Here is a 26,312-nt window from a genome sequence, read left to right on the forward strand (position 1 = left end):
AAACACACAAAACAAAAAAGTAGAACTTACTATCACCTCATCGAAATTAACCTCATCGAAACTTTGAATAAATCGGCACAGGAAACGCAGTACAGAAGAAAGAAACAACTTTTTTTTCAGACTTTATTTACAATACAAAACATCTCAACAGAACTATGCATATGGATGTGAAGACGAAACGAAAGCTGGAAAAAAAGAATCTTGGTTGGAATACTTGTGCAATGCGGTACACTGCGCGTGAGGACTTTACAGGCACTCCGCACAGCTAGCACAAATGCACAAAACAAAGGCAGTGACATAACTCTTGAAAGTTGCAATGATTCTGCACAAACACACAAATGAATCCATAGTTCACATTCAGTGCATCCTGTGCAGTTACAGTTAAGTCCCGGACATAAGTAGGCTAATCTCCAGCAATATTCTTTGTATCCAATGTTCTAATCCAAAAATAGATATTTTTGTAAAGTAATTCCCATGGGCATGAAGCACTTTAGTTGGCCGTTACATGAGCACTGTCAGAGATTGTAGAAATGTGACCATCCTACTGTCCTTGTCTATCGACCTGAGAATAAGGAGTCTCTACCTTCAGACCTCTGGGCCAATGGCAGGTAAATGCAGTGTGTTTTACAACAGTACACTATACAATGCAAACAGACCTTCCAACTTCTGGTTAGTCCCATTCACCCTGAACGGTGCCTAACCCCAAAGAACAGCGTCAGTTCATGTCGTTGATCCACTCCTGGTTTGGGAGGCAGGCTGCAGGTGGACCACCTCCTCTACCCAGAATGCCTCCTGGTGGGCGAGGTCACTCGTCCAGTCCGTCGTCGTCCTCCTCCTGCTTGGCGTCCACCTCGGCCGTGTCCGACGTCTCGTGCAGGATGACGTACTCGCGGCTGCTGAAGCCGAACTTGAGCACGTCCTTCTCCTTGAGCTCGTAGTAGCGCTGGGCCTCAATGCGCTGGTTGTTCAGGTAGGTGCCGTTGCCGGAGCCCAAGTCGATGATGTAGGGCTTCACCCTCCGGCCTGAGGTGCCGTCCGAGCGCGTGAACTCCACCAGCCTGTGGACGCGGGGAACTACGTTACTAAGAAGGCAACACTACAACACAGCAGAATTACCTTATCCAAAAAGCAACCTTAAAACGAGCCAGCAGAACATTGTTACCCAGAGGGCAACCTCCAAACAAGGCAATGGAACTACATTACCCAGAATGCAACCTAAAAATAAAAACACTTGGAACCACAACAGACACGGCAACATTACTACAACACATCAGAACTAACTACATTACACCAAAGGCAACTTTAAAACACATTATCAAGCAAGCACTGTTCCAAAATAACTTAATTAATCAAGGAACCAATTAAATTAACAAGGCACCAGAACTAAAGTACCAAAAAAAACAGCCTCAACACAACACACTAGAACTACATTACCCAGAAAGCAACACCAACAAACTGAAAATCTAATGTCTAAGCTTGTGTCAAACCTCCAGAGAGGTTCTAGAAGGGACCAAGTGGAAAGAGGAGGACTGTTCTCACCTGTACTGAAAGACAGCGTGCTGCTTAGAGCAGGAGGGGTGGTCGATGGGGATGTCGGCAATCTTCCTCTGCCTGCCCAGCAGGTAGGCACTCTGCCTGTGGATGTACATCACTGGGAGCGGCTCGTCGTTCTTGAAGGGGTACAGTCTCCACCGGCGCTTGGGGATGCGAGCCTCTGGGGGCTCGTTGTACTTGATCACCACCCCTCTGAAGGTGTTGGTATCTTCCGTCAAGGCCCCTGACAGTCCAAAGTTGGGCTTTTCCTTGTCCACGGGAGGGGAGGCGCTGCCCTCCCTCTCCTGTGGTTGACCGAAGGCTTGCTCCTCTCCGCCCTCCTCAAACCTCTGCCGGTTCTCTCTGCGTCTGTCGTCATGCTGCTGTCGATCTGCCTGCTGGTGCTGGAATGCCTGCTCGTCTCTCTCCCGGGGTCTCTCTCCTCCCCGCTCCCTCGGCCGCTCCCTCTCCTGGGATCGGGAGTCCGTCTCCCACCGGCTCCTCCGCTCCTGAGGAGGCTCGTTGCGCTCGCGTCTCCTGCGGTCGTCAGCGCCTCGGTGCTCCTCTCGTTCCTGTGGAGACGGAAAATGAAGCCAGAAGGCTGGATTAGCTCCGACTGTAATGTGACATAGCACTGGGGAGTAGGCTAACTTTTTAAAAGTCGGGTTGCTAGTAGAATGACCAGTGTGAATACTACTCATCAACTGAAAAAATAAATTAAATTATACATTTGGTCATATCCAACTGCATATAATGGGTCAGAATTACCCGCTTTATCTTGGCGTTATCACCTCCACGGGGAGGGCTTCCACTCCTCTTATTTCTGGGTGATCTGCTGTTTCGTCTCCCCGAAGCCCTGTCCCTTGAACCTGGCGAGCGGTCCCCTGTCCTGGCCGGCGGCGACCTAAGCATGAGTAAAACAATAATAAACTGTACAATTAGAACCAAATTGTCCAGATTTTAATTCAAAATTGGCATCACTCTCACGTATCTCTACCTGTGTTATAGCAAATCACAACGAATGTGGTAGGTAACGTTCTGATTCCAGGAGCTTACGCTTATGCTAACGCGTAATGGCTAGCTACTAGTCGGGAAGAATATGGCTAGTGCTAGCTCTACTAGCCTAGCTATCTTTAGTGAGCGACTTGGTTCTGAATTGACGACTAATACGTTTAGGTTATATATGTAGCTAGCTCAGAAATACAGTTAGCTGGCTACAGTGTTGAATTGTTGAATACCTGCTAGTTCGTCTCCTTTGCGGCGGCGGACTGGAGCTACGGTCGTTGGATCCGGACCTGGAGCGGCGTGATCGGTGTGGCCTAGGAGGACTGACTTTTTCTTGTTTGATTTTTACTTTTGACTCGCGCACCGGGGATTCTACCCTTCTATGCCGTCTCTCCTTGTCCATCAGGAAATGTGTATATTGTTGACTCAGTAAATGTAGTTCAAAACAAACATATAAATGGGGGAAAAACTCAAATTCAAAAGCGTTGAAAGTTCTGTTGTTGTGCAATGGATGAGTTGCACTTCCGGTACGCTTGGTGAAAAGAATGTCGCATAAACTCCATAACTATAGTTCCGCTACGATGTTGGATCCTAACCTGTCATTATTGAAGCTGTACCCACAAGTTTAGTGAGCGTGAAATTGGTTGAGTAAAGAAAAATTGTTCAATAATTTTACAGTTTAGAGTAAAAATGACTAAATGTAAAACAAGTTTTAGCAGGTACCATCCAGCAGGAAGAGCATGGGCATTACGTCCCCATAGTAACAGTAAACAATGAGTTGAGACTTCATTCACGCCTCACAAACATTTCTCGCAACTTTTAACACTAGTTGCAACAAATTAAGTTGTAAAAGTAGCGGTGGTGCGTATTACAATATGATTCCCCCGGCCGATTCCCTGCTGAAATATGATAATCCAGTTTTAGTGAGCAAAAATACAGAAAAGAAGTCTCCAAAGGTAGGTTACAGTAGCCTTTTTTATCTTTTGTTTATGTGAGAATTCTTCCAAGTGATGACTGCGCAACAGCTAACTGTACTAACTGCTAGCTTGCTTAACAACTACTTTATATTTATTTCAACCATAGCTTAGTATCAAAAGTTTGAATGTTCTCACAAGTCTAATGTACGCATTCAATTCAGGCACGACCATTGAAAGTGAGCCCCCAGCAACCTCCTCTAACAGGTCCTGTTCCAGCTCCACCCAAACCAAAAACCCCATCCGCAGACGGCAACAAGCAGCAAACGGAGGAGATTCTCAATGGCATTCTTCCTCCAAGGTACTGTCCGTGTAACATTCTCTGTGCATTTAAAGGTTATTTGTCACCATCGTTAAAACACATATCTTGAAACAGTCACCCATTTTCTAAAAACTGAAACAAAACCAAATCTTCAAACTCAAAATCTGTGCTCAAAATCAAACAATGCTTTCAGATCATAAACACAGCAAATCAATATATATATATATATATATATATATATATATATATATATATATATATATATATATATATATATATATATATATATATATATATATATATATATATATAACACTATGGAGCAGTCATTAGACACAGCACAAAAAAATTGAGAACACAGCATCCAGGGTATGTAGTTACATGTAAAGAAAAATGTGTTTACACAGTAAATGCATTTAGCCACAAATACAATCTTACAGTAACCATCACATCTTAGTACTGTCAACAAAGAACAAAGAAAAAACGTGTTGAAAACCCTCTGGTGTGCTGCATCCAGCCTTGAAAAAACTCCACACCGACCTATGTCACCACAGGCCATTTCCATTGCTTGTAGGAGATTTACCCGGGTACAGGATGTGGGTTTTGGTCATAGACCTTCAACCACCACACAGAGGAAAAACTCTTCAATTGGGTTGAGAAAAGGGCTGTATGGTGGAAGGCAACTATTTACAGTAAAAATTGCTGGTTGATGTTGAACTATTCTCGTATACACACACCATGGTGAAAGCTGACATTGTCTCAAACCACCATTAGAACCAAATGAGAACCATTTTGAGTCATTGTGTTTTACAGATGACAACTGTGTTGTAGTTGTGTTTACTATCTGTGCCTCTGTTTACCATTTTGCAGCACAAGTGCATCACAGTGCAAAATGGTTTTAGTGAATGAGAATGTGTTTAGAGTTTTGCCAAAAGAGTGTCTTGATTCGACAAATGTGTTTAGGCCACTGAACATTTGATTCAGGGAATGATGAGGTTTAGTGTTTTAGCAATTGTGAAACACTGCAAGTTAAAACACACACTTCCTCCATGACAGAGAATGGATGGAGACGAACCAGCTGTGGGTGCAGCAGGTGTCCAGCACACCGTGCACCCGCATGGACGTGGTGCACCTGCAGGAGCAGCTGGACCTTAAGCTGCAGCAGAGACAGGCCAGGGAGACCGGCATCTGCCCCGTCCGAAGGGAACTCTACTCTCAGTGCTTTGGTGAGGACAGGGGAGTACGACTCGTCATAAGTAAGGCAACATGGAATTGTTGTTCAGTATATTAAACAGGCGCATCCACAGTCATAAAAAAAAAGTGGTCCCACCCACAATTTGAAACCTAACCTACGCCCCTGGGTAAGAACAAGGTCTGATCATTGTCTGATAATTGAGACAACGGCTGCAGCTGTTAATGGTATCCTATCGTTTGACGTGTTCAGATGAGTTGATCAGACAGGTGACCATAAACTGTGCTGAGAGAGGCCTGCTGCTGTTGAGGGTGCGAGATGAGATCAGGATGACCATCGCTGCCTACCAGACGCTGTACGAGAGCAGCGTGGCCTTCGGGATGAGGAAGGCCCTGCAGGCAGAGCAGGGCAAGTCTGACATGGAGAAAAGGGTGAGTTCCTGGGATACAGACGAGGTTTTTCAAAAACATATCAAATTAGGGGTGTAGTACTAGTCAATAACCCACAGAGGGCGCCATCTTCCAGCTCTTAAACAGTTTGCTCTGCAGCCTCAGTAAGTTTCTCGACGCATTTCTTTCCTCGTAGATTTCAGACTTGGAGGATGAGAAGCGAGACCTGGAGAGGCAGGTGAACGAGCAGAAGGACAAGTGTGACGCCATCGAGAAGAGAGAGAAGGAGAGGCGACAGGTGGAGGAGAAGAAACACACAGAGGAGATCCAGTTCCTGAAACGCACCAACCAGCAGCTCAAGGTCAGAGGGTCCACAACCCCAGGAGCTTGAATCTCCCCGCTACCAGCATGTCCAGACAAATGAAAAAGAACTTAAGACACATAAAAGGGGGTTTAGGTTGGTTGAGGGTTTAGGTTGGTTGAGGTGCAGTTCTATGGGCGTATGTGAAGCCCTCTGTGACATGCTTGCGTGTAAAAAGGGCTATACATTTGATTTGATAAAACCTTGTCATATCTGCCCCAAGTGCACACCAAACAGCTGTCTGAGATTGAAAGGGACTGAATTCCTTCCCAAGAGTTCAGATGTTGTTCCTCCTCTGAAGGGCTAACTGGTTCAGATGTTGTTCCTCCTCTGAAGGGCTAACTGGTTCAGATGTTGTTCCTCCTCTGAAGGGCTAACTGGTTCAGATGTTGTTCCACCTCTGAAGGGCTAACTGGTTCAGATGTTGTTCCTCCTCTGAAGGGCTAACTGGTTCAGATGTTGTTCCTCCTCTGAAGGGCTAACTGATTCAGATGTTGTTCCTCCTCTGAAGGGCTAACTGGTTCAGATGTTGTTCCTCCTCTGAAGGGCTAACTGATTCAGATGTTGTTCCTCCTCTGAAGGGCTAACTGGTTCAGATGTTGTTCCTCCTCTGAAGGGCTAACTGGTTCAGATGTTGTTCCTCCTCTGAAGGGCTAACTGGTTCATCCTCTGTGTTCACAGGCCCAGCTGGAGGGGATCATTGCACCCAAGAAGTGACATCATCATCCCAGGACCTCTGTTTTAATACAGCATTATGTCACTGCAGTCTCGTCTCCATTACGTTCCCTTCCCCACAGAGCACAAATAGGAAAAAATAACCCAGATTGCATTGATGTTATTAAAGTCCATTTTATTGAGCCATCTTATAAAAGGCACAACATGTACAGTGGAAATAAATACACATTTTGTGACTCTTGAATTTCAAGATGCATTACATGTGCACTCGTCAAATGAAAAGAACTGGAGCCTTTGCGTAGCAAACTCAACCCCCATAGCAGCTGAAATAGAGGGAGAGAACAGAGAGGTGATCTCCATCACTACCAGGAAGAACGCTCGGCCCAGAGGAGAAATTCCTCACTCTGACTTCACGTCCCAGTCTGTCAGCACCCCATTACTTTGTCAAAAAGACAAGACCTTGGACTTGGTGGGGCCGGTAAAAATCAGGATGGATTACAACTGTCCGAGTCTGACGGTGGGCTCCAAGCTAGTGCTTGGATCTCTTGGCCTTCCTGCCCTCTGTGGCCGCTGGCGGCAGCTTTCTGTTCTTGTTCTTGTTTTTGACGTTGTGTGTTTCGTAATAACGCGCCCCCACCTTCTTTGCCTTCTTCGCACGCTCCATCGCTCTCCTCTGTGAGGGGGGGGGACAAACGGTTCAGATCTGGGCTGAGGAATCTCAGAACATGTCCTTCATGCCAGCTGTGTGACAGGCAGACAGACAGACAGACAGACAGGAGCATCATCTGAAACCTAGAGGGGGGGAAGGGGGGACAGTACCTGCTTGGACGTTAGCTTGGTGGGCTGAGAGGGCCGTTTCTGCTCCTCCTCCTCCTCTGCTTTCCTCTTCTTGCTCCTCTGGATCGCAGCTTGAGGAACACAAGACGTGCTGAATGTTAGGGTTGGGTGACAACTTGATTGTGTGTTTTTAAAGTAGTCTGCAGTAAAGTGTAATGCCATCCTCTCAGAAATGCTTTCAACAGGGGCCGGCAGGAAGCCGTCTTGCGTCGGGAGACTTAAAAGCTCAAACTAGCGCAAACGTTTCCACACAGTACAGGCCAGTGAGACCTGACGACTCAGGGAGATGGGTTACCTTTCAGCTGGGCTTGAGCCGTGGCCTCCTGCTTTGCTTTCATGTCAGTGAGCACTGAGTCAGAGAACTCCTTGGACACCCTGCCCAGAGGGAAACAAAACACAGCAGCACACCTGTCACAAGCACGGACACTACCTGGCCAACACAAATGTCTCATTTGGCAAAGTTAACCAGGACAGAAGCTGACAACAACAGCGAAGAAATGCCGGCTGATCACAGATCAGGTATGGCTCAGTGGTTCTGTGTTTGACTGCTGATCAACAGGGCGAAGGTTTAATACCCCTATGTCACAGAGTCTGCTAAATGAAATGACTGCATCCTAAGTGTGAACAGCTGGAGACACCAGATCTGTTTAGCCTCAGTTGAACCAATCATCCGTCTCTCTTTCTCGCTCTCTCTGACTAAGCCCCTGGGAGGGGGTATGATTGATCTGGGCTTATTAGTGAGTGAACGAGGACCCTAAACAGCAGACTAGAAGAAGAGCGGACCTGATGCCTGAGAAGCGCTTAGTCTTGGCCCGATCCAGGAACTGCTTGTACTTGGCGATCTTGTCGTCCAGCTCTCGGATCACCTGCCGTGAACTCTTGTCTGCTTTGGCAGGCTGCTGGCCGGGGACACTGGTGGACGTTTCTGCATGCCCTTCTCCAGGCGCCAGCCCTGCATCCTCCACTTTCCCCTCCTCTTCCTCCCTCTCCTCTTCCTCCTCCTCCTCCTCGGAGCCTGAGAAGTCAGCCAGGTCGAGGTCGTCCGTCTCAACGGGAACCAGGTCTTCCTGGTTGAACTCGGGGACCACGTGGATCTTGCCAAAGTTCTGCCGCACGGAGGACAGGATCTTGTGGAGCTGCTCCTGCTTGCGTCTCTGACGCTGCTGCTGGGCCTGCTGCTCTGATGACGTGGCAGCCGCGCCAACCTGCTCCATCTCCTGCATCTCCTCCTCCTTCACCTCCTCCTCCTCCTTCTTCACCTCCTCCTGCACCTCCTCCTGCTGCGCGCTCGAGGTTACCTTCAGAGGCAGCTCCTTCCCCTGGAACCGCAACAGCAAGACAGAGTCAGGATAACTTCACATAGATACTAGAGAGAATGAGTGTGTGTGTGCGTTTCAGAATGTGTGTGTTTCTGTTTCAGTATGTGTGTGTTTCTCTGTCTCAGTGTGCGTTCAGGGGTCCTGTGTGTGTGTGTTCAGGGGTCCTGTGTGTGTGTGTTCAGGGGTCCTGTGTGTGTGTGTGTGTTCAGGGGTCCTGTGTGTGTGTGTGTGTTCAGGGGTCCTGTGTGTGTGTGTGTGTGTGTTCAGGGGTCCTGTGTGTGTGTTCAGGGGTCCTGTGTGTGTGTGTGTTCAGGGGTCCTGTGTGTGTGTGTTCAGGGGGTCCTGTGTGTGTGTGTTCAGGGGTCCTGTGTGTGTGTGTGTGTTCAGGGGGTCCTTAACCTACCTGAGGTTCTCCCTCTGGTCCAGGAGGCTTCACGAAGAAGGGGATACGTCCCCTCTGCCAGTCATTCAGCACCATCTTAGACACGGTGGGCAGGTCTGGCTCCCCTCCCTGGAACACACCCCACACACACCGCTTACAACATGTAACTGATCAAGAGGTTGCAGGTGGGAGGGGTGGGGAGGGGCCTGACCTTGAGCAGTTTTCCCGTGCGGAAGGCCATCTTCTCCAGGAAGTCCTCCGCAGACGTCCAGGAAGGGATGCGGTAGGTCTTCTGGATGTACTCTGGCTTGGCCCGCTCCAGCACTGCTGCTATGTGTTCCTCTGGGTTCTTGATCTTCTCCACTTGGACCTTCAGAGACGCACAAGGGAATTCATGTCTGGTCTATATACACAAGAGGATTCATGTGGGCAGAGCAGATGAACAGGAAGCAGGGGGGGTGCTGTAGGGGGGGGGGGGTGCTGTAGAGGGGTGGACTCACCACTCCCTTCAGCACGATGTCACTCTCGCTGTCCTCGGAGGGGTAGACCACACCAGGGCAGTCGATCAGGAAGATACGGCGCATCAGCGTGATGTACTGCCACACCTAAGGAGACAGCCAGGTCAGACAGACAGCCAGGTCAGACAGACAGACAGGTCAGACAGACAGACAGCCAGGTCAGACAGCCAGGTCAGTCAGACAGCCAGGTCAGTCAGACAGCCAGGTCAGTCAGACAGCCAGCCAGGTCAGTCAGACAGACAGACAGACAGCCAGCCAGGGCAGACAGACAGACAGACAGACAGACAGAGACAGCCAAGTCAGACAGACAGGTCAGTCAGACAGACAGGTCAGTCAGACAGACAGCCAGGTCAGTCAGACAGCCAGCCAGGGCAGACAGACAGCCAGGGCAGACAGACAGACAGCCAGGTAAGTCAGACAGCCAGGTCAGTCAGACAGACAGCCAGGTCAGTCAGACAGACAGCCAGGTCAGTCAGACAGACAGCCAGGTCAGTCAGACAGACAGCCAGGTCAGTCAGACAGACAGCCAGGTCAGTCAGACAGACAGCCAGGTCAGACAGACAGACAACAGCCGTCCACTTCTAATCACTGATTCTAGGCCTTTAATATGGTTCTGGATAAAGCTCTTGACCTTTAATATGGTTCTGGATAAAGCTCAGCAGTAGCCTTTGATGGCAGATCAAGGTTGCAGGGTCATATCTTCCCCTGTATATTTCTCTGGATAAAAGCTAAATGAATACATTATTATTATTATTATTATTATATCATCGTTATTATAGTGCAACGGTTTAATAGTAAATATTTTTCTTGAGCGATATTTTACTGAGGTGACCAGCTTGAAACAGCTTTTAAACCTAACAACGAACACAAACCGTATTTCTAAGGCATGCTGATGTCTTTAATCATCAAGCTTCAACTTGATTTCTTATTGTTTTGAATTTAGAGCATTCGTTGAGCTTTTTCTGTACGCGTTTCACACATGAAATCAGTCAAACTAAGCACCTTGTGATTTGGTGAGATAAGCCAGAAATGATGAACCAGGGAAGTGAAATCGAATCCAAAATGAACTTCTGGAATGTTTCAGAGGGAAGCTAACCTAACGGAGGACTGTTTTGAATCAGGGTCAAAGCGGTAATCACGTTCCCCTTTCCTCGCCCCTGGAAGACGTTACTCACATTCCTGTACTCTGGACAATGAGGTAGGTTCACACTGTACTTCACACAGATGAACACGCGCGCACACACACACACACGCAGAATCAGAATGGGATTTATTTGCCATGAAAGTTTGCACAGACAAGGAATTTACTTTGGCAGGAAGGTGCATACAATAAACATATAGGAACCACAAATTTAAATAAGTGGACTATCTATACTAAGGGTACATAGGGTACATAAACTAACAGTACTAAGTGGAATTAGAATTAAATAAAATGTACAATAAAATAAAATCTAAGTTGTCATGTTTTGATGTCCTCACAGCAGGCTTACAGCGCTTAAGCTTCTGCCTGTATGCAGGAATCAGGTGAACAATGGCGTGGTCTGAGTGACCCAGTGCTGCTCGGGGAACCACATGGTAGGCTTTACTGATAGTAGAGTAGCAGTGATCCAAAGTGTTCCCTTCTCTGGTAGGGCATTTGATGTCTGTATTTGGGGAGTTCTTGAGTGAGATTGCCTTTGTTAAAGTCGCCTAGCACAATAACCAAGGAATCCGGATTTTCATGCTCCACGCACAATATCTGGTTGGAGAGTAGTATGCACACAAACATACATATATACATACATATGCACACACACATACGCACACACCCAAACGAGCACACACAAACACTTCTTCCCCTCAGAGCCTTGTTTGGTTGTGAAACTGTCAGAAAGCAGCCCTTCTACTGCCCCCAGGTTCTGAAAGATTAACGCACGCTGGCCACACCCACACGATGTGTCGGAGAACGGCGACAAATAAAAGCGTGGTTGTGGAGGCTTCCATCTGGCTGAGAGCAGTCGGGTCCGGTCACCAGGCCTGGGCCCAGACGACCAGGCCGAGTGCGGTCCAACAGGATAAACAGCTCCAGAGAGGAAGTTAGGAAGGAGGCAGATTGTTGTTCTTTCTGCTTCCCGGACTGGTCTAAGGATAGGTGTTCAGAGGCACGGTCCAGGGGGGCCCGGGGGGCCCTCCTGCAGCACAGCCTGCCTGCCCTGGGGGACTACCAAGCATGGGCTTTGGTAATCCTATAACACCAGATAAGATTGGATTTTGAGCTATGAGGATCAGATTTTTCCCTATTAAGACAGAATGTTGAACTAATAATACCTAACAAGCTTGAATATTAACCTATTAAGACCTAATAGGATTGAATATTGACGCGATAAGAACTAATATTATGTTTTTTCAATTCAGGGACTTTGTGCATTGACATTAGTTCACATGGGGAATAGTTCATCAGGTCCTGGCCCCCTGCAGGCCACTCGGGCCCCCTGCGGGCCACTCGGGCCCCCTGCGGGCAACTCGGGCCCCCTGCGGGCAACTCGGGCCCCCTGCGGGCAACTCGGGCCCCCTGCGGGCAACTCGGGCCCCCTGCGGGCAACGCGGGCCCCCTGCGGGCAACTCGGGCCCCCTGCGGGCAACGCGGGCCCCCTGCGGGCAACGCGGGCCCCCTGCGGGCAACTCAGGCCCCCTTCGGGGAACTCGGGCCCCCTGCAGGCAACTAGGGCCCCCTGCAGGCAACTAGGGCCCCCTGCTGGGAGGGGCGGCGTGGGTGGTTACCTTGGTTTCCCCGGCGAGCGGGGCCACGTTGCAGACCTTCTTGGAGCGCAGCGTGTTGATGACGGAGCTCTTCCCCACATTGGGATACCCGATGAAACCCACACTGATCTGCTTCTTGTCTGTGTGGAGCTGAACCACAACCACAACAGGTTATTACCAAGTAAGTTTACACACACAAGGAATTTGCTTTGGTAGGTTGGTGCATAACAATAAACAGACTAAGTAGAAATACAGAGACAGATAAAAGAAGTACTGTACTAAAATGTATAATTATAAAATATGAAAAATTGACAACAAAATACCAACTGTTACTGAAGAAAGGAAAGCTATCAGACACCTGCTTCCTCAGTGTCGCTGCTTTTAGCAACTTTTCACCTTTTTAAGTGACAAAAAATATTCTTGCAACAAATCTGACATTTATTTGGTACATTGGTATCGTATTTGTTGTTAAGCAGCAGTAAAATAATTGCCCGATTTGTGAATTATTTCACATTTGCCTTTCTTGTAGTGTTTTAGCGCTCTCAATGTTTATAGAAGTAAGCTGTTACACATACACAAATGAGAAGTATCTACGCAATACATGACATCAATTTGTAATCTAGCGACTTTTAGCTACTATTTCAGAGCTAAAAGTCTAAGAGCTAGGAGCTTTCTCAGAGCCAAAAGCGACATCTTGTGAGATTCTTGTTTTGGCACCACTGAATAGCACTGCAGCTTTACCGCAGGGAAAACCACAACTCCAATATTGTTACTAACACAAGGTGAACTAAACATTACTCAGGACCTTAGCATCTCCTCCAAAATACATAAATGGATGACGTCTAAAAATAAAAACCTGTGTTTCCTCTGGGGAGCAACAGCATCAAAGTACACATGGAGGCACTCATAACTGGAATTATGAATATGTTCTTATCCATCCTGTTGGTTACAATGGATCTTGAGTCTGAGACATCTAATCTGGTTATCTCTTCTAGGCCTTTCTGTGAGCAGTGGCCAATCCAAGTTATTTTACGAGGGCAGAGTGTACAACAGCTGGAACGCTTACCATTCCAGCAAGCACTTTGAATATTTGAATTTACAGGCTCACCCAGCCGCACAACGAGATGTTTTCAGAGTACCATGAACTGGATTTATGTTACCAAGAGCTATCCTCTCTGAAGCTTCCAAAGCCCTGGTTTACGACCCCCAGAAACACTCCTCAGACACGCGCGCCCCCTCTGCCAAGCCAGGAAGCTGGCAGCAGGGTGCCACACGAACACTGCCACTGCACTTTCACTGACAGCAGGGTAAAGGGTTCAACAAGAAAATAGGTCAAGGGGGCCGGGCCTACAAGTGGATAGGTCAAGAGGGCGGGACCTACAGGCGGCAATGGTCAAAGGGACGGGGTCTGCATGTGGATAGGTCAAAGGAGGCGAGGTCTATCTGCCAATATGGTGAAATAGGGCGTGGCCTACCTGTGTGGTAGAAGGGGGCGGGGCCTACCTTTCCAAACTGCCGGAGCAGCTGGATCAGGGAGCCCTTGCCGAAGGAGTTGGTGAGGCTGGCATGGAACGCCAGCGTGGGGTACTCCTGGGACAGCACAGCTACCCAGCGCTTCTGCGATCACACACACACACAGTACAGCTGAAACACACACAGCTGAAACACACACAGTACAGCTGAAACACACACAGTACAGCTGAAACACACACAGTACAGCTGAAACACACACAGTACAGCTGAAACACACACAGCTGAAACACACACAGCTGAAACACACACAGTACAGCTGAAACACACACAGTACAGCTGAAACACACACAGTACAGCTGAAACACACACAGTACAGCTGAAACACACAGTACAGCTGAAACACACACAGTATAGCTGAAACACACACAGTATAGCTTAAACACTACACAACCTTACTGTAGTATTCATTCATCCATCATCATCAGTTTCTTTAGCAGATGCTTTCACCCAAAGCAATGTATAGGGAGATTCAAACCTGCAACCTCTTGATCTGCAGTCAAAATGTTCAATCATTGAACGGTAGACCGTTCAACTACAGATCGAGAGGTTCCAGGTTAAAATCTCCCGGGTACGTCGCTTTACCATTTAGCGTCTGCTAAATGAATACATCACACTGCATCAGATGTCACAGTAAAGTATGGATGTCTCCAGGTTGCTGACCAGCTTGTGTCAAAGGTCAGGGGTTAAAGGGTAAGGTTTCTTACTGTGACCCAGGCCGGGATGAGGTCACATTTGTTAAGCACGAAGATCAGATGCTTCCAGTGTTTCTCCTTCTTGATGTAGGTCTCGATGCTCTGGGACCGAGTCCCTAGAGGGTCGCGGGCGTCCAGCACCTGGATGACCACGTCAGAGGAGTCGATCACCTGCAGAGGGAAGAAGGACACATGAACCCAGGTCTGGAGCAGAGCCACAACTAGCTGTGAGCTACCTGAGGGGCCCACCTCACCTGGAGCAGAGCCACAACTAGCTGTGAGCTACCTGAGGGGCCCACCTCACCTGGAGCAGAGCCACAACTAGCTGTGAGCTACCTGAGGGGCCCACCTCACCTGGAGCAGAGCCACAACTAGCTGTGAGCTACCTGAGGGGCCCACCTCACCTGGAGCAGAGCCACAACTAGCTGTGAGCTACCTGAGGGGCCCACCTCACCTGGAGCACAGCCACAACTAGCTGTGAGCTACCTGAGGGGCCCACCTCACCTGGAGCAGAGCCACAACTAGCTGTGAGCTACCTGAGGGGCCCATCTCACCTGGAGCAGAGCCACAACTAGCTGTGAGCTACCTGACGGGCCCAACTCACCTGGAGCAGAGCCACAACTAGCTGTGAGCTACCTGAGGGGCCCACCTCACCTGGAGCAGAGCCACAACCAGCTGTGAGCTACCTGAGGGGCCCACCTCGGCTGAAACACACACACAGACTATTCCAATGAACCACTGCCCTACTCCAAAAGGTGAAATGTCCCTGTTGGAGGCACTAACAGACCCTGGTTATGGGTCTGGAAGAAGCATCCTGCATCACACAAACTCCAGCCGGTGAGGATGAACAAACATCCATGTTGAGGAAGTGTTCTGGCTGCAACGTGCCTGGTAGTCAAGATGTGGTTGTACAGTGCCATGTTATTTAGTACTGTGCCATACAGACTGTTCCTTGGCTCTGACCTCTGACCTCCTAAACACTGTTATAACTGCACGGTACTTGATCTGCTGTACGTTCTCCATGCACCATTTGTTGGTGGCTTTGGATAAGCGCGCCTGCTAACTGAACATATTTTTGTGTGAAGGAGCTGCTCCTATACTGGTGAGCCATGCTGACTCGGCGAGGGGTGCAGAGATCCTTTACCTTGTACAGCTCCCCCCAGATCCTCTTGGACTGACCCTTCTTGAATATCTCCTCGCGAACCTCGTCCCTGAAGACACAGACAACACACGTCAAATCACACTCTCTCACACACACAAACACTCACTTTCACCGCTATGAGGTAGAGACACGTGTGTGGACTGTGTGTGTGTGTGTGTGTGTGTGTGTGTGTGTGTGTGCGAGCGCGTCTCTCTGGTGGCTCACCTGACCCCTGTGTCCTCGATGACCAGGTCCCTGTCGTTTTCGGAACTGTAGGTCTGGGCCGAGGCCTGGGCCTTCTCCGCCAGGTCCTTCACATCCCCCACCAGCAGGCTGGGCCTCTTCCGCTGGGCCTTGGGCCCGAACGTGGTCCCGAAGCCCTCCGTGTCCAGGATGTGCACCTTGGCGTTCTGGGCGGGGAGGAAAGAGGGGTATGGAGGAAGTTAGATACGCCTGTTGAGTTGTCTGGATGCTGGTGGAGCTAGCAGGCTGGTGGAGCTAGCAGGCTGGTGGAGCTAGCAGGCTGGTGGAGCTAGCAGGCTGGTGGAGCTAGCAGACTGGTGGAGCTAACAGGCTGGTGGAGCTAACAGGCTGGTGGAGCTAGCAGGCTGGTGGAGCTAACAGGCTGGTGGAGCTAACAGGCTGGTGGAGCTAGCAGGCTGGTGGAGCTAACAGGCTGGTGGAGCTAACAGGCTGGTGGAGCTAACAGGCTGGTGGAGCTAGCAGACTGGTGGAGCTAACAGGCTGGTGGACCTAACAGGCTGGTGGAGCTAACAGGCTAGCAGGCTGGTGGAGCTAACAGGCTGGTGGAGCTAGCAGACTGGTGGAGCTAACAGGCTGGTGGAGCTAACAGGCTGGTGGAGCTAACAGGTTAGTTGAGCTAACATGCCATTAGGCTAGACTTCTCCTCTATGGGCCTAGGTGTTAGAGGATGTGGAGCTAAAAGGCCAGTGAGCTAGCCGGCTAGAAGGCTAGACTTGTCTGTGGCTTTTCTCTGCTTACTGGTGGAAGCTCTGAATGCCCTCCACCATCCAGAGCTTCCACTAGTAAACAGGGAAACGCTAACAATGCACACGCTACCTCAAACATGCTGTTTGGAAGGCCAATCAGCAACCTCAAATATGCTCAGCAGGGCTTGCCAAGCCAAGAGGTGATTGGAGACTCCGATTACTTTGTAACTAATAAGCAGCCACGTTGCAACACACAGCAGGGGAAACGCAAACCAAATCTTGTCAGAAGCAATAACTGGGATTGCTTTGAACATCTATAAAAATGGTGCTCAGGGATCTTTTGTCTTTGGCGAAAACTATGTTCCAATGTCTGTTTCTCAACTTCCTCAGATCGTTTCTAAATATACAAATGTTCAGGACAGCAGCAGAGCTAGTATATCTCCTCAGGATGCAGAGACTGGGGCCTCTCGCTACAGCAGCCATTCATCAACAGCTCAGAGCCTCCTAAAAGCTCTTACACACATATGGAACCATTTAGAAGACAGGTTATAAAAAAAGGAATCAGAGTGAAAACACTCTGAAGGAGAACATGAAGAACTGGCTTAAAGTGTTGTTTAGAGTTAGTCCTGTTATTCTGTTTGTTTGTTTTTTTTGCCATTAAGAGTCGGGGGTCGGGAGGTCAGGTGGGGGGGCAGACAGATGGAGGCATCCTGGGCTGGCTGACAGTAGCTCTCTCTTGAAAAACAACACTGATACAGTCTGCTTGATAGTTTGGTCTAGGGCTGGACAGGGGAAGAGGACCAGGGAGGGGGGGTTAGGGAAGGAGGACCAGGAGGGGGGACAAGGTTTAAAGCTGCACCAGGTGTCTATAGGACTCACATGGGCCTTGACTCTGTCGTGCAGCAGGGACATTGGCAGCTTGCTCTGCTTCATCACCACACGGTACGGGTCCTTCTTCACCGCTCCCATCTCGTCCTGGAACCTCTGCAGGGATGACTGCTTGATCACCCGGGTGTTAGCTGAGAAAGGTGAGGGGGGAGAGAGGGAGATGAGAGAGTGAGGGTTTGATTGGGGAGAGTGAGAAGGGCAAGATGGGGAGGGGCAGGGGCGGTGGAGGGTATGGGGAGATGTGGAGAGGGAGACAGTGAAGGGGAGAAGGGGGGAAAGGGATAGTGAAAAGGGGAGGAGAGAGGAGGAACCGTAAGATTGTTTGAATGTAAGCAGCATATTTACATTTATGCATTTAGGAGACGCTTTTATCCAAAGCGAATTCCAAAAGAGACCTTTACAAAAGTGCATAGGTCACTGATCATAACAACAAGATAGCACCAAGCATTGTGGGTAGCCAAAACATGAAGCATACATAGAAAACTAAATAAGTCCCAAAGGGAAGAACCATAAGAGCAGTACAGCTGCACAACCCCCCAAACCTCGCCACACAATCACCTAACCTCGCCACACAACCACCAATCCTCGCAACCAGTGGCGGTGCGTCAATAGTGGGCGCAAGAGCGCCGCCCCCCTTAACATTTTGAGATGTCAAAAAACTAGCGGTGGGCGTTAACATGCTGCGTCAACGTGAGTATCTAATCGGGCAATAAAAAAAAATATTGCTATTAATCTATTCTCAAAGTTGGGTTGGGAGCTGGGTCTATACTACGCAAGCTATGATGACTTTCACCTTGATATTTAGCGCGGATGTATACCTAGCAGAATTGCACTGTACGGGGTGAGAACGAGTCTTCGAGCCTTGTGTATGAAATTACGACATCAAACGTGACGTGCTAACATGGATGCAGCTATGAAGCCGCCGGGTTTGCTTCAGGGAAAATGTACTTTTAAGAAGCTTCCCAATGGAAACCTCGACATGACTAAGGTTGTTTGCACCTTATACTATAAGGAATTTGTTTACTGTAAGAGTTCTTCCAGTCTCAAATACCACCTAAACGCAAAGCATGCCTTAGCTAATGCGGAAGACGCCAGGCCAAGCACTGATGTAGCGCAGGGGAAGAGTCGTCGACAAACTATTGTTTATGTTTGAGTGCAACCGAGGCAAGCCCGTCAAGCACAGCCAAGCTTACTAATCTAATAAACAGTTAATAAACACAAGTACATCTTACTAAACAATTTATTTTCATCACCAATTATCATAGTAGACCATCTTTCTCAAGCAGTTTGTGATGCATTTTGGAAACAGGAGATTAGCCCCTGCTCTAATGCACCACGTTGCTTGAGAAATCCATTCTCAAATACTTACTTTTAGTCATTATTTGGGTAGCACACATATTCTGAATGCCTTCGGCAGAATTCAAATGAGCCATTTAAATCTAGATTAACTCCAAGATTACAGTGAGATTAATCTAGATTTAAAAAAATAATCTATGCCCACAACTACAAAAAACATTATATACCAAATAATAAAAATAAGAAATGTACTGTTTTTATGCATTAATGTGTGTGGGAGACCATAAGCCCCTGACAACAACCACTTAAGTGACCAAACATTATATATTTCCATTCATCATTACTGAGAAAAGCCCCTCCTTCAGGTGAAGGGCGCCGGTAACAGCAAAGTCTATGGAAGCTAGTTAACTTTTCGCTGTCATTTCAGCAGGGACAGCTTTTCATTGGCGGATTGAAAGTTCGATTCTGGGGCGCGAATCTTTGCACCCTAACCAATGACATGGTTTCCAATCGTTCTTACTTCAACGCGACAGGACTGATTCAGTGAATCAGCGACCTTTAAAATTACCTTAGCTACCAGAACAAGCATCTACAAGAGCAGCATAAATAGCAGAAACTTTGGTTTTGTGAATCAGCAGGGGTGCGTCAAAACAAATTCTGTCATTGATTTACTAAAAAAAAACTTTCACAAGACATTCGCTGGAAGAAAGAGGATAAAGGATCTCGGATCAACACGATTTACAAATGCAGCAGCAGGCTAGTGACCGGGACGGAGCTACAACCAGGTCTCCCACCTGCTCTTTATGCCAAACGGAGTTGGCTGGCTGGATGTTCAAGTAGCTAGTTAACATGCTTTTTGGTAGTGGATGGGAGGATATATCTTGTTATGTTTATAACTTGAATTTTGTATTGTATTGTCTTGCTCTTCTTAAATACATACAGTAGTTGTTTAAATAAAGTAGTGGTAGTTGTTTTGCCCAGTTTCGAAGTGCTGCTTTCTGTTTATTTGCCCCCCCCCCCCCCCTCACCACACAACCACCTAATGTCGCCACACAACCTCCTAACCTCACAACCACTTAACCTCATCACAACCTAATCTCGCCACACAATCCCTTAACCTCGCCACACAATCATTGCATCTGACTCAATCACCAAACACATAACATTACAAATCTCTGATCGATGATACTCCACTAATATGTTGTATGGGCAGTGGCCTGAAGTAACAGACTCACCGAACCACTTGATGTTGGGCTCCACTCTGGCCACCGTTCCCGGGGCCACGGTGGACTGGTACTGGAGCCGCTTCACGACCTGGCCTCGGTCGTTGCTAAGGAAATGACATCAGCCCAAGGTTACTCACGGGCAGATGCACCATGGTAATTAAATGTCTACAAAAAATGTTTGTGTGCGCGTCCATATCCAGGGCTTCAATAGCCTATGGTGCAGGGAGGGGCCAAGGATCGGGTTAGATGTAGGGGGGGCAGCTTTTATCAATAACTGAGGACGTCGTTAAAGAAAATGGTCTTTATACAAAAGTAGTGGTACAGATTTGAAGTTTCAAAGTTGTGTACATCCCACCCATGAAACGTAGGTACCTGCTATGATCATAAATGTTTCAGAGTGCCGTGGCGCGTTGCCGTGAACGTGGAGACACCCTTACCATCGTTGTTTCTGCCGGTACATGTTGAGACGCTTGACGGTGGCACGGTCCCTCATGTGGCTCCCAGCTGCACCTTTTGGCCGATCTGGGGGAGAAGGGACAGATATGACACTGGTGATCTGGGGGAGAAGGGACAGATATGACACTGGTGATCTGGGGGAGAAGGGACAGATATGACACTGGTGATCTGGGGGAGAAGGGACAGATATGACACTGGTGATCTGGGGGAGAAGGGACAGATATCACACTGGTGATCTGGGGGAGAAGGGACAGATATGACACAATGACACCCTGCACATTGCAATTTGCACTTCTGTATCGTTCTCTTTGCACTCTGTTTTTTTTTAGGTTAGATTGTAAATTATGGCTACTTATATTTTATTCCCCTTAGTATTAGCTAGACCCCCCTTAGTGTTACCTATACTTTGCTCCTTTTGTATAGTTAGTAAACATATTTCAGTTTCAATATTCCTAAATGTTTAATGTATGCACCTCCCTGCCTAAGTAAATTCCTTGTTTGTGCAAACATTCATGGCAAATAAAAGCCCTTCTGATTCTGATTTAACATGGTTATACCTCAGATGGGGACTAGGGAACTAGCCCTTTAACATGGGTATAGCTCAGATAGAGACTAAGGAACTAGCCCTTTAACATGGGTATAGATCAGATAGGGACAGCTCGGTGGTATGAGCATTTAACAGCAGATCAAGAGGCCACAGGTAAAAAAAAAAAAAAACCTTGTAAGTCGCTTTGGCTACTTGTACACATTATAATGAATACGGTAGTACCGGGACTGGGGCGAGAGGCTGGACAGGAGAAGTGTTAACTGGCCCGCTGGCGTCTCCCCGGCAGCAAGGCACAGTCAGCCGACTGCTTGTTTGCCTTGTTATGATTTGTTTAGGATATCTTGGATGGTGGGGGGCGACATACTACAGCATTGTGCTAACACTTGTCGTTATTAGCACAACCAGTTAGTTGCTCTAAGTTCGCTTAACCCCAAGTTTGTTGTTGTTTTGGAGGACACTCCAATATTTCCGCGCTGGGGAGGGCTGGAGCATTGACTAATAATTCCGTTTAATCAATCTCACACTCCACGCCACGCGACCAAGACCATAGTGCTACAATCCTGTAAGTGTACTGCATGACATTTTGAACCATTAATTGCAGGTTAGACAATTCGATCTCAGATCCACGTCCGATTAGGAGATAAAATGTAGGCTATGCTTGTCTTTGACAGATTATCAAATTGGCAGTACAGTTGGAGTCAATTAGTTATCAATTCAGCACAGCACAGTTTGATCGCATATCCGTTCATGCACTTTTTCTATTTGGACAATGAAGGGTTTAACATGAAACTTTACTAGACAGTACAGTAGCAAGCTAGCTCTAGTTAGCTTGCTAACTCAGTCTGTAAACAGACGCGTTGAGCCAGACGTGGCGCATGTTGTGTATCTCACCAGGGTTGCTGCTGGCCGACGATGTATTTATCGTGCTTCTCCCCTTGAATCCTGGCTTCACCATGGTGACTATTTAGCTGATAGACTCTAAGGTAAATAAAAAAGGCAGAAATAAGCGTTAAAGTCTCAAAATGTCAAGTCAAACGTCTTCTCGGCCCTCCATCCACGTGCTGCCAACCCTGCGAGAAAACCGGAATATCGTCACCAAGCAGCGACACCAATTTTGATATTTATTATTATCATTTTTTACTGGAGCTTTAAAAAACATTTGCCATCGAAATGTATGCAATCGCTTAGTCTTGTATGTTGTAAATCTAATCGCTGTAGCCTACCCGTAACAAATTATGTTAAATCGATTATGGGAATTGTATTCAAAATAGGCCTACATCATTTATTATTCTTTATAAATATCTTACGTAATGCAATAAAGTTTGTAAGGAAATATGATTTTCCAAAGCTGGTCTAAAGCAATGCAATGTCTGTGCTCTTCACGGCAATGGGATAACTTCTCTCCAGAACCAGCTGCATGTGGATGTATTAACCAGGAGAGGGTGCAACACAATTGTATATGGAAGGCCTATAACGTTTTTGTGTGTATGTAGAGGGGGTGGACTAGGGAGAGGGGGGGGGGGGGGGAGGGGGGGGGGGTTCTTGGAAAAAAGGCTGATGACGCTTCTTGTGTGAGAGGCCTGATGGTATGATAATCATTCTTATCCTATATGACCTAAGTCACTTAAACCTGTAGAGATATTGTGGAATGCGTGGCTCATTGTATCAAAGGCACTGCATGTTGCCAATACAAAGCAGCTTGGCCAAACGTAATAATGATACCCAATATCCATTGAAATCGTGTTTAGAGGCATTGAAAATCAACTTACCATTGATGTAAAGATATATCACTCAAATACCGAAGAAATTCAGGCCTACTATTTTCTTAGTGGTGCTCCACTTACCACAGCAAAGATGCCAAAGCCCAGGCTGTTGTTATGCTCTAAGTTGATCACCAAAGGCCTGTGGACACAGGTATATTTATAGTGCAGTATTCAGTATTAGTATGGTTTACAAGTGTGGCAGGAAGCCCGGCTGTAGCACCAACCATATTTCTGGCAGTTAGCGCTGCTTTCAGGCACCCATCACCTCGCAGCAACGGAGGAATGGTCTGGGAAAAGAACCCTGACTGCATCATCCATAAACTGTAAATAGATAGGCTAAATAGACCAAAATGTTCTTAGATCATAAGACTCCCAGAGCATGTCGTCCTCAGAACTGATAGATTTATGTTTCAAACGGGTTGGATCCTTGTTTGGGCGAAACGGAGAAAGTGAAGATATCATATTTAGAGGGGGGGCGGGGGGGCTGCGCTGTCTCTTTATCATCGCACACTGAGAACAGAGCGAGACCAGGAGCCGATCTGAGAGCCAACAAGAAATGTCAAGCCTGCAGACGTCATGCTAACTTTCTTTTTCCCAAGCGACGTAGAGATTAAGAGTGGGAATGCAATTGAGTATAATTTTCGTTTATTACGAACATAATGCATCATGGCTCTAAATGTTCCCGTCATCATCATTTTGTTAACAGAGCAACAGTAATACTATTACAAATCTACCAGTCAACATGATGAATAAAACTATCAGAAAACACGTAACACCTTTTTAAACTTGTTTTTTTTACCAGGAATTTGTGAGTGACACACAAACTAACTGCTAAACCGTGATAAGGCTGTGTTGTAGTGCGAGATGTTTAATGGGTCGTCCTCCAGCCACACTCGCTCAACAGCCCCACTGTACTAGGGGCGTTGTTGAGAGGGATGCGTTTAAGACGTGAGTTCACGTTGACTAAAGCTGTCTGGAGGAGACCGTGAGGTCACAACGCTCTCAAGCAAATAGGGTAAGCTGAGGCAGACTGAATTAGATTACCGCAATAAATGGCAGATTAAGACAGGTATCTTCTATTAAAATAAAGGATTCTGTGCATATTAGATTTTTTATTGAACTATCAATAAAAGCTTGCAGACCTGGATCCTTGGAGCTTTTGCAGGACAGAGTGCCAGATAAGATGCAGAAGCAGACCCAGAACTTTCCTTCTTCTCCTCTCTCTCCTCCCTCTCCCCCTCTCTCCCCTCTCCTACCTCTGCTCCTCCTCTTAGGTACCCTCGCTGTGCAGTCACGGAGAGAGGGATGAAAGAAAGGAGGAAGGGAGGAAGAGAGGAGAAGTGGAATTTGAGGTACGGAGGAAAGGGAGGAAGAGAGGAAATTAAAAGAAGGAAGGGATGGAGAACATGTTTATTTAATTTCGGTCTCCACAGAGGCCCAGAGACAGACAGAAAGATCCAGACATCATTCTCCCGAGGTATTTAGTGTGTCCGTCTCCTGGTAGTGTTGTTCCCTGCGTGTCAGTGTGGAGCCCTTGCTGCGTGACTGCCCTCCCAGGAGGAGGAGGAAGCCAGGCCCCTTCCCAGCAGCCCAAGCAAGGTAGTCTGTGTTCAATAAGGTCTTCCATGAACCCCTATCTGATGGTTATCACGGCCCAGGCCTTGTAGACTGATGGGCTGAGTTACGGCGTTGCTGCGGAGGCCGTCTGGTTTCAGACTGGACGAGAACAGGAGGGATGGGCTGGCGCTGGTGGCATGGTGCAAGGGCGGTCTGGGTGTGTGAGGGGGGGTCAAGCAGGGGTCACAGGTCAAGCAGGGGTCACAGGTCAGGCTGGGTCGCTGGCGCTCCGTCACTGTTGGGTGCAGTTGTGTTTTCATTAGCAGACACTTTGATCAGAACAGGGACATGTCGAACAGGGGGATCTGAACCTGCAACCTGGAGGGGTCAGTGGGGGAGCGTGTGGAGGCATGACACACAGGGACCCCTGTTAGAGTTTGGATGGTCGATGTTAAAGCTGCCATAGTTTATTAAATTAAATACAAAATGTAATGAAATTACGTTATCAAATTTGTTCCGCACTGCTGTCCAAAATAATAAAAAAGAAAAGTGGTTTCTCCAGTAGGAGTAAGTAAGTAAGACTTTATTTATATAGCACTTTTCATACAAGAATTGCAGCTCAAAGTGCGAAAAGCTGTTGATCGACTGCTGTGGGTAGGCACAAGAACAGCCCTACAGCTCTGAGGACTATCAATGTCAAACACTGTCTCTCTATTGCTTACATTACTTTCAAATGTATTAAAAAGTGGAAAACTAGAATGTAAGGTTATCGTCTTACAATGATATGCTTAATGTTTGTCTCAACGTTAGCTCAAGCTCTCTAGTCTAGGAGAGGAGGGGAGGAGAGGAGGAGAGAGGGGAGGAGAGGGGAGGAGAGAAGGGAGGAGAGGAGGATAGAGGGGAGGGGAGAAGAGAGGAGAGGAGGAGAGAGGGGAGGAGAGGGGAGGAGAGAAGGGAGGAGAGGAGGAGCGAGGGGAAGAGAGGGGAGGAGAGGGGAGGGGAGGGGAGAAGGGAAGAGAGGAGAGGAGGAAAGAGGGGAGTACAGAGGGGAGGAGAGGAGGGGAGATGGGAGGAGAAGAGGAGAGAGGGGAAGAGAGGAGGAGAGAGGGGAGGAGAGAAGGGAGGAGAGGAGGAGCGAGGGGAAGAGAGGGGAGGAGAGGGGAGGGGAGAAGGGAAGAGAGGAGAGGAGGAAAGAGGGGAGTACAGAGGGGAGGAGAGGAGGGGAGAGGAGGAGAGAGGAGGAGAGATGGAAAGAGAGGAGGAGAGAAGGGAAGAGAGGGGAGGGTAAGAGAGGAGGAGATAGAACCAGAGGAGAGGAGGATAGAGGACAAGAGTAACAAACCATGGCCACAATATCTGGACTTGTCTTTCTATAACAATGCATGTATGTCTGTCCTTTAAAGAGAAATGTACTATAAAATAGTACATTTTAAATTAAAAAAATGTTTAAAGTTCATCCCATATGTTAGTGGTTTTCTTAATATTCCAGAATGCCAATAAATTATTTTCCAATGCAAAGAGGGGGGGGGGGCGCCAGACCCCTCGGAACATAGTCTGGTCTCCCTGGCTACGGCCTGGCATTTCACAGTCGCTTTTGTTGCTGCAGTGTTGTAATGTGCGTATGTAATGTATTTTGCAGCTTGTGCATAAAATGTGATGGGTTTTCTGGGCGACTGGTTTTCTGGGTGACTGGGTTTCTGGGCGACTGGTTTTCTGGGTGACTGGCTTTCTGGGCGACTGGTTTTCTGGGAGACTGGTTTTCTGGGCGACTGGTTTTCTGGGTGACTGGCTTTCTGGGCGACTGGTTTTCTGGGTGACTGGCTTTCTGGGCGACTGGTTTTCTGGGTGACTGGTTTTCTGGGCGACTGGTTTTCTGGGCACTAGAGAAGTTTAGTAGGCCTCATTGCTGGAAGCTGTGACTTCATTGTTATCAAACGCAACATGAAAAAACGAATGGGCTTGATCGATCTCCCTTTAACCACAAATCACAAGTGGGCCTTTCCTATTTAGTGGAAACCCATGCATAGGCCTATCAGTCTGTGCTTCGTAAATCAAACGGCTTCTCTCCTCCTAGCAG

At 47.8% G+C, this 26,312-nt stretch overlaps 3 protein-coding genes across 3 annotated transcripts; 1 reads left to right on the plus strand and 2 right to left on the minus strand.

Annotated features, from left to right (window-relative positions):
* Positions 1-105: 105 nt before the first annotated feature.
* snip1 (Smad nuclear interacting protein) lies at positions 106-3,078 on the minus strand. Its single transcript, XM_084702230.1, has 4 exons — positions 2,772-3,078; positions 2,302-2,437; positions 1,540-2,105; positions 106-1,058 (listed from the first exon to the last, which is right to left on the minus strand). The coding sequence occupies exons 1-4, from the start codon at positions 2,939-2,941 to the stop codon at positions 806-808; spliced, it is 1,125 nt and encodes a 374-aa protein (XP_084558356.1). The 5' UTR covers positions 2,942-3,078; the 3' UTR covers positions 106-805.
* Positions 3,079-3,258: 180 nt separating this feature from the next.
* Positions 3,259-6,481, plus strand: dnali1 (dynein, axonemal, light intermediate chain 1). Its single transcript, XM_084702232.1, has 6 exons — positions 3,259-3,494; positions 3,677-3,813; positions 4,831-5,000; positions 5,219-5,397; positions 5,552-5,716; positions 6,398-6,481. The coding sequence occupies exons 1-6, from the start codon at positions 3,414-3,416 to the stop codon at positions 6,431-6,433; spliced, it is 768 nt and encodes a 255-aa protein (XP_084558358.1). The 5' UTR covers positions 3,259-3,413; the 3' UTR covers positions 6,434-6,481.
* A 68-nt stretch (positions 6,482-6,549) lies between these two features.
* gnl2 (G protein nucleolar 2) lies at positions 6,550-22,009 on the minus strand. The gene is made up of 16 exons (XM_084702229.1): positions 21,807-22,009; positions 20,350-20,434; positions 19,922-20,016; positions 17,382-17,521; positions 15,778-15,962; positions 15,556-15,622; positions 14,424-14,582; positions 13,690-13,803; positions 12,208-12,336; positions 9,430-9,534; positions 9,141-9,299; positions 8,951-9,058; positions 8,012-8,547; positions 7,524-7,603; positions 7,211-7,299; positions 6,550-7,064 (listed from the first exon to the last, which is right to left on the minus strand). The coding sequence occupies exons 1-16, from the start codon at positions 21,868-21,870 to the stop codon at positions 6,921-6,923; spliced, it is 2,259 nt and encodes a 752-aa protein (XP_084558355.1). The 5' UTR covers positions 21,871-22,009; the 3' UTR covers positions 6,550-6,920.
* Positions 22,010-26,312: the final 4,303 nt, after the last annotated feature.

This window comes from Hypomesus nipponensis, chromosome 2, assembly GCF_054491055.1.
Source record: "Hypomesus nipponensis isolate SF chromosome 2, ASM5449105v1, whole genome shotgun sequence".
Lineage (NCBI taxonomy): Eukaryota > Metazoa > Chordata > Actinopteri > Osmeriformes > Osmeridae > Hypomesus > Hypomesus nipponensis.

Coding starts and splice junctions, on each gene's coding strand:
- dnali1 (XM_084702232.1), top strand. CDS start 3,414: ATGATTCCCCCGGCCGATTCCCTGCTGAAATATGATAATCCAGTTTTA. Junction 5,001..5,218: donor ACTCTACTCTCAGTGCTTTG/GTGAGGACAGGG, acceptor TGACGTGTTCAG/ATGAGTTGATCAGACAGGTG. Junction 5,717..6,397: donor GCACCAACCAGCAGCTCAAG/GTCAGAGGGTCC, acceptor CTGTGTTCACAG/GCCCAGCTGGAGGGGATCAT.
- gnl2 (XM_084702229.1), bottom strand. CDS start 21,870: ATGGTGAAGCCAGGATTCAAGGGGAGAAGCACGATAAATACATCGTCG. Junction 15,963..17,381: donor ACGACAGAGTCAAGGCCCAT/GTGAGTCCTATA, acceptor CTCCCCGCCCAG/AACGCCAAGGTGCACATCCT. Junction 7,300..7,523: donor GGCTCAAGCCCAGCTGAAAG/GTAACCCATCTC, acceptor GTGTTCCTCAAG/CTGCGATCCAGAGGAGCAAG.
- snip1 (XM_084702230.1), bottom strand. CDS start 2,941: ATGGACAAGGAGAGACGGCATAGAAGGGTAGAATCCCCGGTGCGCGAG. Junction 2,438..2,771: donor CAAAGGAGACGAACTAGCAG/GTATTCAACAAT, acceptor ACTCATGCTTAG/GTCGCCGCCGGCCAGGACAG. Junction 1,059..1,539: donor CACGCTGTCTTTCAGTACAG/GTGAGAACAGTC, acceptor CCGCGTCCACAG/GCTGGTGGAGTTCACGCGCT.